The sequence below is a fragment of the Rattus norvegicus genome, chromosome 3 (genome assembly GCF_036323735.1).
Source record: "Rattus norvegicus strain BN/NHsdMcwi chromosome 3, GRCr8, whole genome shotgun sequence".
In the NCBI taxonomy this organism is placed as follows: Eukaryota; Metazoa; Chordata; class Mammalia; order Rodentia; family Muridae; genus Rattus; species Rattus norvegicus.
Genome location: NC_086021.1, coordinates 135,850,142 through 135,865,051, shown reverse-complemented (window position 1 = coordinate 135,865,051; position 14,910 = coordinate 135,850,142). Strand labels below are relative to the sequence as shown.

The 14,910-nt window shown below is 47.1% G+C and overlaps 1 protein-coding gene across 1 annotated transcript in view; it reads right to left on the bottom strand.

Moving 5' to 3' along the window:
* Positions 1-7,721: 7,721 nt before the first annotated feature.
* The window catches only part of Bcl2l11 (Bcl2-like 11), a 37,289-nt gene continuing 30,100 nt past the window's right edge, over positions 7,722-14,910 (bottom strand). The window contains 1 exon segment of the mRNA NM_171988.3: positions 7,722-12,057. Coding sequence (NP_741985.1) covers positions 11,959-12,057 — 99 coding nt within the window. The 3' untranslated portion in view covers positions 7,722-11,958.

Genomic DNA, 14,910 nt, shown 5'->3' with positions numbered 1-14,910 from the left:
TAAGCCAGTTTTGGACATGTTCTCCTGGCCTTCCGCCAGTCTGCTACTCACGCCCATGCCTACCCCATTTCCCGTTGGTTCCAGCTGTGCCAGCCTGCCTTCTGGTTGCCCAGGATTACCGTGTCTATAATCTGTCAGTTTGGACTACCCTTCTTTGGCTGCTTCTTGCTCATTCTGGGGTCACGGAGGACAGGCTGTGCTGGCTGAGTCCCCTCTGCAGAACTGTGCCACCACACTGGGCCTCGTTTGCTTTTTCACACATTCACCAGACAACAGGGAGAGAGTTCACCCATTCACCTGTTTGTTGTCTTACAACCCTACTGAAGATAAGCTCTTACAGTGCGGGAGTCTTGTTCCTAGGGATTCCTGGATGCTTGGAATAGTGTGCATCTGCCAGATGATAAGCACTCAACTAACACTTGTAGGATGAATAAATGCACGGACAAACAGAAGTCTTTTCAGATCACTGAATCAGAGACAAGAGAACCCTTTCACCTTCACCTAAGTGGGATCAATACGTGGCAGGAACTGACAGAGGAGAAACATTCTTCTGCCCCTCACCCCCATGTCCCTTTCAAAATGCCATTCGCTGACATAGAAGGCTTTGGTTCATGCTGTCCTTTTGATAGTCTCCAGATCTGAAGGCAATAGAATTGGCTTACTTTTAAAGAAAGTATGACAGGCTTCTACATGACAGGCTTTGCGTGGTAGGCTTCTTAGCAGAAAGAAGGAAACATATTGACATGAGGTCAGGGTTGAGAGATACCGAAAAGCACCTTATTGGAATAAGGGGGCTAAAATGGCCCCCTTTCTGTTGCAAGGGTCTTGGGCAGCCCCGGCATCCTAGAAGGCCTACTTATGCCAAAATTATTTTCTCCCATGGAAGGAACTATGAGCTTGGGGTGAGCCAGGGTGAGCCAGGTCATGGGCAGGCAGGATGCGCTGTTCTTACCTTCACTGGAAAGGTTCTGCCTTTGCTGTGGAGATGAACCCTTGTCTGAAGAACCATGTCTAAAAGCTCTTGAACAAGCCAAACCTAGACCCTGCACTATATGTGCACGAACCTTAACTCATTTTCTGTACTGACAAGAAAACTGGACAGTGAATGTCTCCAGATGAGCAGCAGTGGCTGGACACGGCCTGCCAGAATCTGCCGGGTGCTGCCATTCGGCTGTGAGGCTCTCCACTTTTACACTTGAGTGGGACACATTAGCCTCCCACAATGCCCGATTCTCACTCTTCTTCAGAATCCAGGGTCGGGTAAGACAAGCGAAAAAGGAACAACTCTGTCAGTCAGGGGTGTGGTCTCAGTGCTCCAAGCCTGTGTGGCAGGTGAATCCTGGGGAATCTCTGGGCTCAAAATAATTCTCTGTTCTAGGTTTAAAGCAAAAGCATTTAGAAGAACAGACACAAAAGGGGTAGACAGGTTTGGTTTCCATTGAGGTAAAAATAAGACTTTCCCCATCTTTCCTGGGAGGACTATGACCTTGGTTCTTCTGAACCTATTTCTTCATTATCATGACACTCTGATGCCCCCTTGAAATGACTTTAAATATGAACAAGTTATCTGGGAAGTTATTCTCAATGGTGGAAAGTCTGTGTTGAATCAGCTGATCACACCTTCCTACAGGCAGAATTACTGGGAACAGCTGATGTCAGTAGGACTTCAGATTAGGTCAAAAAACTGTGGGAAGTGCAGTATCAGAAAGTACAGAACTACACAGGAAATGTGAGAGTAGACAGGAAGTAAAGGATCGAACAGGAAGTCCGCAGGTGAGCACTTAGGTATAGCTGAAGCACCCACATACCGACTCCCTCAAGATGAGTTTGGACCAAGCTACAGACTCATGGGTTCCCATAATGGCTGGAACTCCTCTGCTGAAGGCTTTCTTCAGGAGCTGGGTTGGAAGCAGACCCTGGCTGCCTCATCCTCCTGTTTCAGCTCTGTTGGGCCAGAAAAGATAGAGAAGTGATCATACACGCATGCTCAGGCAGAGCCACATGCCTCAGTGCATCCTGGCTCTGTCACTGACCAGTTCAGGGACCTCTGTGACCAGGCCTAGACCGTATAACTCAGTCTCCCCGTCTGATGGTAGATGCGAGATTGTTTGTTCTGAGGTGACAATAAGATGCTCCGAGGCTTGTCTCCCAGGTAACGAGTGTCCTATTAAAATGATAGGGCCATTATAGCAGGCCCTGGATGCCAGGAGGGGAGAGGAGAGACATCCCATATTGCCTCAAGCCAATCACACTCACAAAGCAGCCTTCTGCCTGGAAATTTTACCTCTGACTTTTCTTGTGATCCTTCCTTACCCTCCCTGGCATGTCCTAGTTTTAAGCCCTTTTCATTCTCTTCTGTGCTAGACACATAGTAGTACCTTAAAACTTAAATAATTTTTCTTTAGGAAAATGGCCATCTAAACTAGTTTTTAAATTGAAGTCTAATGTATTTTAAAATTATTGCAGTGTGTGTGTGTGTGTGTGTGTGTGTGTGTGTGTGTGTGTGTGTGTGATTGCTTGCATGCATATCATGGTGTATATGTGGAGGTCAGAGGACAACTTGTGGAGTCCTCACCTTCTACCATGGCTTGAATTCAGGTCATCAGTCTTGGCATCAAGCACCTTTATCTACTGAGCCATCCATCTCTCCAGCTTTCTAGTGGACTTTCCGAGGACACTGGCCCACATTTGCTCTTTAGACCCAAGAAAGAGGTTATTAAAAGAGTTAATTCGCCCCATGCTTGCCTTAAGGAGGGGAAGCCACGCAGTTATCAAAACCTTACTTCCCAGGATCCCTTTCAGCAGCACCTGTAATGAAGTGATAACGTGTGGGAAAGCAGCGGCCTGTGACAGTTGAAACAGCTTCACCTCTGCGATATGAATAAGGTCAGGCTTGCTTCAGAAAAGTTTGCAGGAGAAAAAGACCAAGTGTAAGTTGCCCAGAGATTAAACACTCTCGTCATACCTGGCGACTCCTAACAGCCCTGTTCTGGTTGGTCTTGCCCCAGAGAACATTTTAACCCTCAGCTTGTTGTCCCACACCCTCTGAATTCACACTGTTTGCAGAGAACTTCGTGCAACTTTTATTCAGTCCTCCTGACAGGTAGGAATGAGTCAGCAGTTCAGTCGCCAACAACAGAGGCCAACTTCAGCTAATTGAGCTCAAAGAGAACTGGCAGGAGGGGCGGGCACCTGCTCCACAGACCAAGAGGAAACTGTTGCTGATGGCTAGGTAGAGGAGCATCATAGCCAAGGAGGGGGCAGCAGGCCTCTGGCAGCTTTTTGGGTGCTGTCCTCCAGACTATACTTGTTCCAGATGCAAAGTGCCCAGAAAGAGCATGGGGTTGGCTCTGAGCCTGTCCTCAGCTGCAACATGGGCAGAGGAGAGTTTCAAAGGCAGAAGTGGCACTGGGTACCAGGCACATAAAGAGAGCTGTACAAGGCTGGATGCCAGATGATGCATATCCCACCCTTCAAATAAGCCAAGACACTTGGAGGTGTTAAAGGGAGAAAATCTAAGTGCACTGAATTAGCCAACGTTTCTCAAATCCTTCCCATTTGTGATCATTTGATGTCGGAGAAATGTTTACACAATCCAGGGTGTACAAATACATAATATACATGCACAAATCATGTACTGGCAATAAATCATAGAAACGTAAAACAGCCTTTGACACACATACATTTTTTGTTTACTTTTTGAGACAGGGTTTCTCTGTGTAGCCTAAAACTCGCTCTGTTGACCAGCTTGGGTTCAAATTTAGAGCCTGCCTCTGCCTCCTGAGGGCCACCACTGCCTGGTTACTAAAAACAAATTTGCACCCTAAGAGATGTGCTTATTTGATTTTGCACAAGGAATTAAATCACAGCTCAATGTCCAATCCTGCAGGCTATAGGATAGCTTCGGTATTTTTCAGTTGCCTGATATTTTGATTTCATAATCATCAGTGCTCCACTGAGGCTGCTGCCTTGAATAAATACATAGTACGAAAGGGCAGAAGTTTATTCAGGGCCATTTTTTTTTTACAATTGTTGGAAATTCTGTCCCAATCCCATGTCGAAATTCACTTGGGTACGTGTAGGCACGCACATGCGTGTGGAACTCAAGTCAGTAACTCAAACAGCAATCTTCCTCCCCCACCCCCACTCTGCCTTTTCAATGTCAGTATTTATTCCTTATTGCTTTGGCATGCTCTGCAGCCTCCCCCGTCACTTTTCCCAGTGTGCTATTTCCTCAGAGCAACATGTCAGCGTGTGCGTTGCAGGACATGTGAAGTAACAAGAGACTGAATCCATTGGGTGCTTCAGTCTTGGGCTTCTGACCTTCTTTGTTTAAAGCTTTCTAACAACACATTGGCAGACATCATCTTCTTAGAGAGACTGAAAAACTTAGATTCTGCAAACTCTTTTGGGCATAGCAGTGTCTGTCAGTCCAGTTGTTGTTGTTGTTGTTGTTGTTGTCCTCCTCCTCCTCCCCTTCCTCTTCCTCCTCCCCTTCCTCCTCTTCCTCCTCCTCCCCTTCCTCTTCCTCCTCCCCTTCCTCCTCTTCCTCCTCCCCTTCCTCTTCCTCCCCAGCCTTCCTTTTACAGTAATAACCATGCTGAGCTCACTCTGACTGGCATTCACAGTGCATCTCAGAACAGGTTTGTGTTTCCTATCTCCAGTTTCCCTTGGTCCATAACAAGAATGCCCCTTACTCAGCAGCAGGCCCACTCTGCCACGAGCTAAGACACCCTGCACCCTGGGGAAACCTTGTGTGTTGTTCCCATCACAGATTCCAACCACATAGCCCTTCCAGTCTCCACCCAGAGCATCAGCCAGCAGACACTTCGGTGGCCCATGTGCTTCTCGCAGAAAGTACAAAGTCTGCATTCATCGCCTACTTCAATGGGCTTTGATAGCTGATGGCTGGGAAGCTCCATCTTCCCATGGCTGACGGCCTAGGGGCCACCGTGGAGAAAAAGATGAATGGCTGTTTTTCCAAACATTCTAACACGATCCCTTCCAAAACTACACTCGAAATACTTACATGTTAGGGAATGAAGGCAACAACTTTATTTTTTGAGATAAAGCCAGGGCAAGCAAAATTACCAAGGACAGTATGATCTGTGTCCATAGCTTACAGCCGTGTTAGGTAGGAGCTGGGGTAGCATTTGCTTGGGTGGGATTGATTATACAGTGCGCGCACTGTGATATTCCAATGTGTGATCAAGGTTGCAGGAAAATCGCAAGACCCAACAGAACTGAGCAGGGCCAGGGCACACCTGATTCCTCGTGTCTCATTTTCATTCATCTCTGAGCATCCAGAAGCCATTTCCTGTTGTCAAATCTTCACGGCCCTCCCATTCAGCTCCAGGCTTGGAAAATGGATAGGAAACTGCATCTAATGAATTGCAGACAAAAGCCTTGAAAAACATACATGTGAAATGGCAACTTGTTCCTAAGTTAATGTAGACCCGCACATAGAACAGGTGTGTGTGTGCAGGGGGTTGGGGGAGAATGATGGAAACAAAAATCTAAGTAACTAACATGAATAAAAAGATGGAGGGAGAGAGGAGACAGAAGAAAGAAGAGCGAAGAAACCGAACGGCGTGTGAGAGAGTTGAGTGCATTGGGCCCTTCAGTATAGACAGAGGCATACACTGCATGGGGTGTAGAAATAGTCATAATGTGTGTCACTAAAAGGTAATCCCAGGTGGGTTAAGAAGAAAAAGCAAACTGTGGGGTTATATGAATAAAGGATATTTAACACTCTGACATAAAGATTGTCACAAGCAGGACAGAACACGGAAATCAATGCAAGATAGCAAAATCTGGCTTCTTGGTTGGTAACTGGCACTTTGTATGAGAACAGTCACAGAAATTTTGCTCATTGTCACTTGCAAAGGCCAAAGCTCAGGTGTCCATTAGACAATGACCGATTATTAGGTCTTGTAACACAACTCTGGAACTTGCCTTGACCGAAAGGAACCAGACGCAAATTATTCCATTCATATGAAGAAACTGGGAACAGGCAGAAATAACTCACTGTGGGACAAAACAACAGAGGCCACTGGTCAGTGCATTAGGGGTGGGGTGAGGGGACAGTACTGTCTGGGAAGGAACTCTCTGAAGTGGTGGTAATGCTGCTATTTTGATATGTCCATGGGTGACAATTGTTCCCTTAACTGAATCTTAACAGATGCGTGCTTAATACATGTTTTTCTTTTTTTCTTTCTTTTTTTTTCTTTTTTTCGGAGCTGGGGACTGAACCCAGGGCCTTGCACTTGCTAGGCAAGCACTCTACCACTGAGCTAAATCCCCAACCCCTAATACATGTTTTTCTTAATGTTTGTTTTTAATGTATGTGTGTATGAGGGGAGGGAATCTGAGGTGAGCACTGGATCCCTTATAGATTTATAGATGATTGTAACCCACTAGTCATGGGTGCTGGGAAACAGACTTGGGTCCTCTGCAAGAGGAACAATCTTATGTACTGCACCATCTCCTCAGCCCCAAATCTGTGTTTTATCTTTAATGATAATTTAAAAATTGAATGGCTTGTATGTTGATTTTAGGAAGGAGTTTACTGATGACTCTTAACTTTGAAATATGCAAAAAGAAAAAAAGAATTGTCAGTAGATGCTTACATGCTGCCACAGAAAAATATTCAAAGAGCTAGGAAGTCATGTGAACACTACCGAATCCTGTGGATTTTCTCATGTGCGTGGAATTGCTCACAATGGAATGCAGGAAGAAAAGAAGCAACAGACAGAAGGACCATTATGCATAACAAGTTGATCTTCAATAGGAAAATGTGAAACAAGTGGCTAAAAATATGTCTGCTCCCTTCAAACAAAATGGCAGTGCCAATAGAGCCCGGTGTCAGGAGAGCTGTGAACAGGTCAGTCTAATTTAAATCAGGAAGGCCAATGTCTCCTTGTACACCAGGCAAGCTTGAGCATGTCACTGACAGAGCTTCCTCAGAGGGTGAGAGAGCATTCTTAGTGGCTGCTGCTGGTGAGCCAGGCCAGAGTACTGTCTCAGTGTTAAATGCAGGAGTCAGAGGGAAGAAGACCATTCTAGAAAGATCTATGACCTGTTGCTAGGTAAAGGATGTAGTTACAGCATTCATGCAAAACGCCTAGGTGAGCATACACGCCTACACCCATGGCGGGTAAAGGGCTCTGGAAAAATGTAGGCTTCTACAGGTTGTGGGTGGGGGTGGTAGCCCAAACAATTCCTTTGCAATGGGTTTGGTTGGTGAACTTTACAAAGCCCCATTTATGTGCTGCTTAATTAACAGCAAGAGTAGACACCTGGTTTAAAATTGTTCAGTATTTTCCTAGTAACAATTTCAGATCCAGTCAAATCCTGTGCTTGTTTACATGGACCTTACAACTTCTAGTCCCTCAACAACGCCTCAGTGTCTCCACTCCTGATTTATCTTCACCCAGATTAGCAGTCCTTCTGTGAACTGACCAGAGAACAGTCCACTCCCAACCTACCTCTTCGCTCCCACCACCTTTCTACCCAAATATTGAGTCATAGCCGACTCCATGGGCAGGATGTTTTATCATCTGCTTCAAAACTCTTCAGCGTGGTTTGCTTTTAACTTGTATATACTACACAGCCCCATTATAAGATCTACATGTAGTGAATGTGATATTAGGCAGGGATATATACATCTACACATACCTCCAGTTGTCAGCCATTTTGAAGACCACAGATCAAACAGTTCATGAGAGCTAGTCGCAAGTTTTATTTATATAAAATTCATTAAGAACATAAAAGATTGAGTTTCTTAAAAAAATCTGCAGTTATTTACAGCAGTATTGCACAGGTACAGTGGCAATTACCCTGTCAAAATTCATCAGTGCAAAACATAAAGGAAGCCAGGGAAACTGCAATACAAATGCTACATACGCTGGGTTCTGACACGTTAGTGATGGGGTACAATACAGAGATCAGTGCTGTTTACCAAAGGATACCTGACAGTTCTGGATACAGAAACCAGTGGTCACAGAACCTAGACGATAAAACACATTTGAAAGAGATCAAGTACTTTGCTGGGAACTTGAGGATGCTTTGTGCAACGCTGTTTGAGAAGGATTCCCCGCTGATGTAGCGACACGTGTGGACACAACCCGCACACAGACGTACTGAGTGGATGGACACACACAGGCACCAGGCTAAATCAGCAGGGAGGACAAAACCATTTACATGAAGTCACATGGCTCTAGAGCTTCAGTGAGCTTTTTTCCATCTTGACACCCAGGCCAGTGGGGGCCTCTGTTGAGCGAAGCAGGAGCAAGCTGGCCAAATGCAGTGAACAGGGTGGGGAGGGAGCTGAATGGCACAGGTAAGTTCAGTCCACAGACCTCAAAACACCAGAAGCACACAGCAGGTGGGGAAGGTAGCCAGCAAGTGTCCTGGTGACATAAGTGGCCTTGTTGAATGCTCTAAAAACAGGCCCCACCTGCCCTTTTCTTACCCAGGGCGGCCATTCAGCAGTACCTCAAGAGGCAGGATTTCTTTCAACACTGAGTTGTCAAAGATACACTCTCAATTAAAGAAAAAAACCTTCCCCATCTGTTGCTAATACTTCTCTAAAGATATGGCCAACTTATTGGTAAATCTGCTTTCCTCAGAAGCCAGCTGCTTTATAAATGGGTTTGATGGGTATTTTCTTAGAGTCCGATCTTCCAGGCTACTGTAGCTAGGGTATCTCATCGGCAGCAAATACTCGTTTCCTCAGAGAGGCAGCAGAATCCAAGCACTGAATGCCAGAAGCCAAAGCAGAAGCCATGTTGGGGAACAGAGCCAGTCAGTCAGTGCCCCCCTTTATCAGGAGCTGAAGCAATTCATGGCATGGCTGGGGTGTCAGGGATAGGGATGTCAACACTTTCAAGAACGTAAGACATTAAATAAGCAGAAAATAAATATACAATGACTCTACAAGTTACAGCATTATGGAACAGTAGGGCACATTACACAGAAGGAGAACCTACGGTATTTACAATCCTTAATAATGAGAAGTTTGAAAAAACAGTGATTTTTTTTTTACTCATTTATGCTGTACAATATTTTACAAAGAAAGGTAACGAGAATACAATTGCACACAGACATTTGGCTCAGTTGACGAGTGAAACATGACTTCCTAATCTAATAAATAGTCAGAATATATACAACACTGGAAGGAGGAAACAGGAGAAGCAGACATTATCCATTACAGACTTTAATAAAGAGGGACTTTAAGCTGATTTTTCAGACACCCTCCCTCCCCCGAACTCAACTCTTTTCTGGAAAGAAAATTTGAAGAATCACTCAGGACGCCATTTTGTACGTTTATTCCAACTTGAGGTGAAGTCACAGGACACTATTTACAAACCTCACATGGGGAGGTTGTCAAGGCACAAAACCCGCATTATGTTTACACACACACACACACACACACACACACACACACACACACACACGGAGGAGGGAGATCTAGTTTCTGTTCTAGCACAGAAGAGAGAATGATAAACTAACAATTAAGCACAAAGCCCTACCCACAGTAAGCTGAGACACTTTCTGCAGGAGACACTTGCATTTTAAGAAACAGATACAGTACAGGGACATCCAGTCATCATGTTTAAGTTCTGGGTGCCGCATCCTGTTCTTGAATACTTCTACAATTCATAGACTCTCTTACTACCCTATGAGCTGCTTCAGCGGCCAGCCCCAGGCTGGAGGTAAGCACGTTTTAGGGGCCACACATGCCACTGGCACCTGGCTCTGGGAGCCTTCTGCACCCGCCTAGGCAGTACCACAGAGCCACGGGGCTGAGACAGTAAAGTGCTCCAGTCGGGGAGACTGGCACATGAGAATGGAGGTCCTAGGGAGGGGATGGCCCAGAACCAAGTATGTCTTTGGGGTGTGTGTGTGTGTGTGTGTGTGTGTGTGTTTATGTGAGTGTGTGTGTGTGTGTGAGTGTGTGTAGCAGAGCCATGGTTGCACTCTTAACACCAACTTACAACCATAGGCCTCATGGGAACCCATGAGCAGGCTCAATGCATTAGGAAAGGAGGTGAATGCCAAAACAGCTTTCAGTCTATTACAAATCTATGGAAGCTGGGAAAGCATTTATAAACATTATTTGGAATCGGATGATTTCAATCTAGAAGGAAATGTACAGACACACACAGACACACACAGACACACACAGACACACACACACACACACACGCAGGAAAGTAGGAATAAATGGATTCCTTTACATAAGAAAAAACACTGGCTGTCTACAGGCCCAAAGCACACAGTCATTGGCACCGCTGACTTGCTTGGAAACGCATACACCTCTCTAAGCAAGCTGCCTAATGTCTGACGTTCTCACAAGTTAGAGGGTTTGTCACTGCCCCCCACCCCTCCTATGTTCTTTCTTCTTTGCCCCCCCCCCCTTTTTTAATCTCCCGTTTGTCTGTCTGTCTGACAGGTGTGCTGTTGTTTTAGGAGGTGCCGGGGATAGGACACAGGGCCTCTACACATTAGGAAGCGCTCTTCCACTAGACCAGTCCTGCCTGCTCTTGAAATAACTGACCAATGTATGGGCTGCTGGTCCTAAGAGGCAGGGTACCAAGAAATAGCACCCCACCCCCGCCCCAGACACAGGAGGCCCAAGAAGGTTCAGGTGTTAAGAAAATGGGAGAGAGCAAAGCAGGCAGACATCTTGTGAAGACAAATGTTTTACTTGGTAAAATGGAGGTTTCCTGTGTATGGAAACTGATGAAGTAGAGCCAGCCCCTGACTCATGGGAATGGAGACGAAATCCAGGAGCCACAGGCCAGGAGGGATGAGCGGGGCTACATACCAAGAAGCACGGAAAAGGATCACCTGAGCTCCTTGCTCCTGAAATGACCTGGCCAATCCCGGAGAAAGTGTGGGCTCCAGCTCATCTGGTACACACAGCCAGCAGAGCCTGCGGCAGGCAGCAGAGCGGGCAACCAGAAGAGCCAACAGCTTTAGCAAGTGGCGTGCAAGCCCACGTTCTCTCAGGATAAGAGAGACAAACGAAGCCACCGCAGTGAAGTGAAGTGCCCAGGAGCCCTTCCCATGAAGTCAGCCTGATTGATGGAGCTGGGAACAATCCGGGCAGCCCCTAGCCCTTGCCGACACAAACACATTGGAAAGGACCCTGGGCTGAACCTGTGCATCGGTGTGGAGACAGACCGAGGGGTCCGAAGAGTTGAGGGAAAGCATGAAAAGTGTGAACTTTTTTGCCACAGGAGCAACTGAGCTAAGGAGGTAAATATTTACAAAACGGAAGTGGCGTACCAGAACAGACCCTCTGCCACTCGAGCCCATTCCATTTCATAACAACTGTTTTGGTAGTAAAAATTCAAAAGGAAACTCGGAGGCATGGCAGAGGAGAGAGGGCAACGCCATACTCTTCCTGTTTAAAAAATTCTGTACAGTAATATCTAAAAATAAACTAAGGCAGCCTTATAAATCGGCTGGCTCAGTTCCCACTGCAGGGTTACGCAGTCCTCTGAGAAGGTAATGGGTTAAGAATGAGTATAAAAAAATTATCCATAAATTGTCTAAAAGTTTTCCTTTCTGAAACAAAAACAAGACCAAAAAAAAAAAAAAAAAACAAAAAACAGTTATCAAAGAAAGTGGGTTTAAAAAAATTAACACACCACATGTAAACACCTCTCTTGCATATTTCTCTGTCCCTAGGATCTGTACATTTAAAAGAGAAAAACCCTCCCTTGTTTACATTCACAACAATTATTTACTGAAAATCCGGCCATGTGGTGATGGACAGAGGTTCCGTCCACATCGACACAGTGCTGAGCGCTGTCCGTGCTCCGCACGCCTCTCTGGGACAGAGCCACCGGCCGGACTGTCGCAGCGCCAAGAGATGGAGGTGCTGGGGTTCTCCCGGTCTGAACAAGAGCGATGTCCGCCATTTGTCCTGGCTGCACGAAGCTCCTGTCAGTGCCTTCTCCAGACCAGACGGAAGATGAATCGTAACAGTTGTAAGATAACCATTTGCGGGTGGTCTTCCGCCTCTCGGTAATCGTTTGCAAACGCCTGGGACAACAGAAGCAGAGTTCTTAGTTACTCCCTGGTAATCTGGAGAAGGCACATGTAAGGCAAGAGACACGTCCCATCTGGATTGCAGGGAAACTCAAATTCCATCTGCCTTGCTGTTGGGAGGTATGGGACAGCACACACGTGTACCGAATGAACTCTCCATCACTGGGAAAATGGAGTGAATGGAATACCGAACGGTTCCAAAGGTGTCCTGGAACCGTAAACCTTCACGTGGGTGCTGGACAAGAGCCATGCCAGGTCACTGACGTTTGCTCCAGGAGAAGTGGGAGGGAGCAGAGGGACAGAAAGAATGAACTTGGGTCGTGCCACGACCCCCTCAGAGGTGGACTCTGGTTACTGTGATTCTTGAGGAAGAAGTGATTTGGGGGTAATGTACCCCAAGAAGCTAAATAAACTGGAAGGGATGGGCCTCTGGCTGCAAAGGATGGACAATGATCCTGGAGGGGCTGCCCAGAGACTGAGTAGACCCTGCCCTCCCGCCTCAGGGCCAGGGAGGAAAGGGCAATTAAGAACAACGTGTCGTGACGTGTGTAGGTTTGTTACATCTGAAGACTGTTTAGAAGGAAACTTCAGGTTCATCTGAAGACTTCAGAGCACCCTGCACATTTCCAGAGTGCTCACTTCTGGGTTCTAACTCACCTCATTGGACAACGGAAGGCAAGGGAATGCATTTGCCTCAATGCCATCGGCTAGAACCTGGTTCAAGGTCAAGGCTGAAGTCGGTCCTAGTTGCTTCCTGAACAACTAACCCACAAACAGGACCTGGCTGTGTGGCCATCCCCAGCCCCCGACAGACCTCCCTTCATTTTGGTGGGAATCGGACGTCTGGGAATGACCATGAATCAGACTGGGACTGTCTGTTCCCTCTCAGACTCCAAAGGTCCCAGCAGACGCCAGCTGTGAGGGGAGCTCTCCTCACCCCACTGTTTACACAGCTCTCAAGCTCAAGGGGCCAGGGCATTTCCCCTTCTCTTTCCATAACAAGATGGGAGGAAATGGGCTTTATGTCAGCGATTCCTGTGGAGGTGCTCCCGTGACCACAGGCTGTGATTTTATCGGCTCCACACACACAAGATTGCTTTGTTTTGATTTAACTTTCAAAATTACTTTGCTCCTTTTGTGTGAGAATAACTCAGGGGAAAGTTCTTTTTCGTGAAGACGAATATTAATAGGCTGAGAGAGGCTTATTCAAAATAGAACCACAATTCACTAAAACAAAGAAAGCATGTGCTACAACTGACTAAGCCATCAGTCCAAGGTGGGAAGACTTGTATCGACCTAAGTCACAGCTGCCCTCCGCATAGCCAGACGCTGGGTCTGACTGGGTGACAACCAACACACCCAGAATGAGTGAGTCAGGAGTCTCGACTGCTTACACTTGGTAAGCTTCAAATTCTAGCCCTGGAAACATCTGGGGAGACAGCGACTGGCTAACCATTTGAGATTGACAGGTGGACCATGGCGACTGCAGTCACGGTTAACGAGAATATTGTACAAAGGACACACATGCTCATGCCAGGCGGCACTGACATGGAAATGCAGGAAAATTTGGCAAGGGAAGACCCAGTCCTCGGAGTGGGTGTGAGGTGGGGGAGGTGCTGCCCTCTTGGGCCGGTGTGACAGCACGGCACGCGTCTCTAACAAGCGAACAATTGCTTTTGGACAACATTCAATGGAGGAAGCCATTAGTACTGATTCAGAGCACAGTGCCAGTCCAGAAATCCCTTGACAGCTGGCACGGCGGCTGGAGCTGCTCCTCTGGCCCAGCACATGTGGCCCACACAACAGAAAACAGCTGGAGGATGAGCGGCTCTACCTTACATCAGATTGGGCAATGAGGCTGCTGCAGGTGCACCTCAGTCTGAGCCTGGTGTTGCTACTGTGCAGTGTGGGGTGGCATGGGGCGGCGTGGGGCGGCGTGCGGCGGCTGTAGGAGACTTGAAAGCTGAAGCAGAGTAAAGCCAGGAAGCCAGGGCTTAGTGCTCAGGACCAGGTGTGTGTGTGTGTGTGTGTGTGTGTGTGTGTGTGTGTGTGTGTGTGTGAGAGAGAGAGAGAGAGAGAGAGAGAGAGAGAGAGAGAGAGAGAGAGAGAGAGAGAGCGCTCCTTGATACCTAAGGCATGGGGACCCAAGGCTGAGCTTAACCTTCAGTTTTTAGTTGGTTTAAGGGTCAGGAGAGTTGAAAGGATCATGCTAAGCTCCCCACAACCGCCAACGAGCGCTCTCACACTCTGGTCAGGACGGCACATCAACCCTAAAAATGACCATCATCTGCAGTGGGGGGTGGGGGTAGTCAGTGTCATCAGCTAAATGTCAGTGTCCACGGGAAAATGCACCTTGCAGCTAACTCGGAACTAGAGAGACAACCACAGAAAACATAAGAGAGTAAGGACATCAGCTCTTTCTCCCTGGGCCCGTAGCTCTTGGCAGGGCCACCATCTGGCCTGTGTCCAGCGGGTCTGCATCAGTAACTCACACTCAGGCACTCCCAGAGGCATCTGTGTACTGGGGTACAGTTCAGTACCACACCTCTGCCGCCTGGTACAAAACAGACCGTTCCTCCTGATTAAAACCTCTTGAAGCAGAAAATAAACTACACTAAGGTCTCTCTCCTGGCAACCTCTCTACTCGGGCCACGGTGTCCCCCAAATTCTCAGGTACGGCTGTCTGCGGGGCAAGGTGTGACTCTAAATACTGAGAGCGGCAGCACAGACAAGTCAAAGAGGGGTCTGTGATGACACCATGGCTGCTGAGACTCAGGTTGGAACTGTGGTCCGTAGAACTGTGGAGAAATTAACTACTAAGTCATAAAGACACTTGGGGGGAGGCCT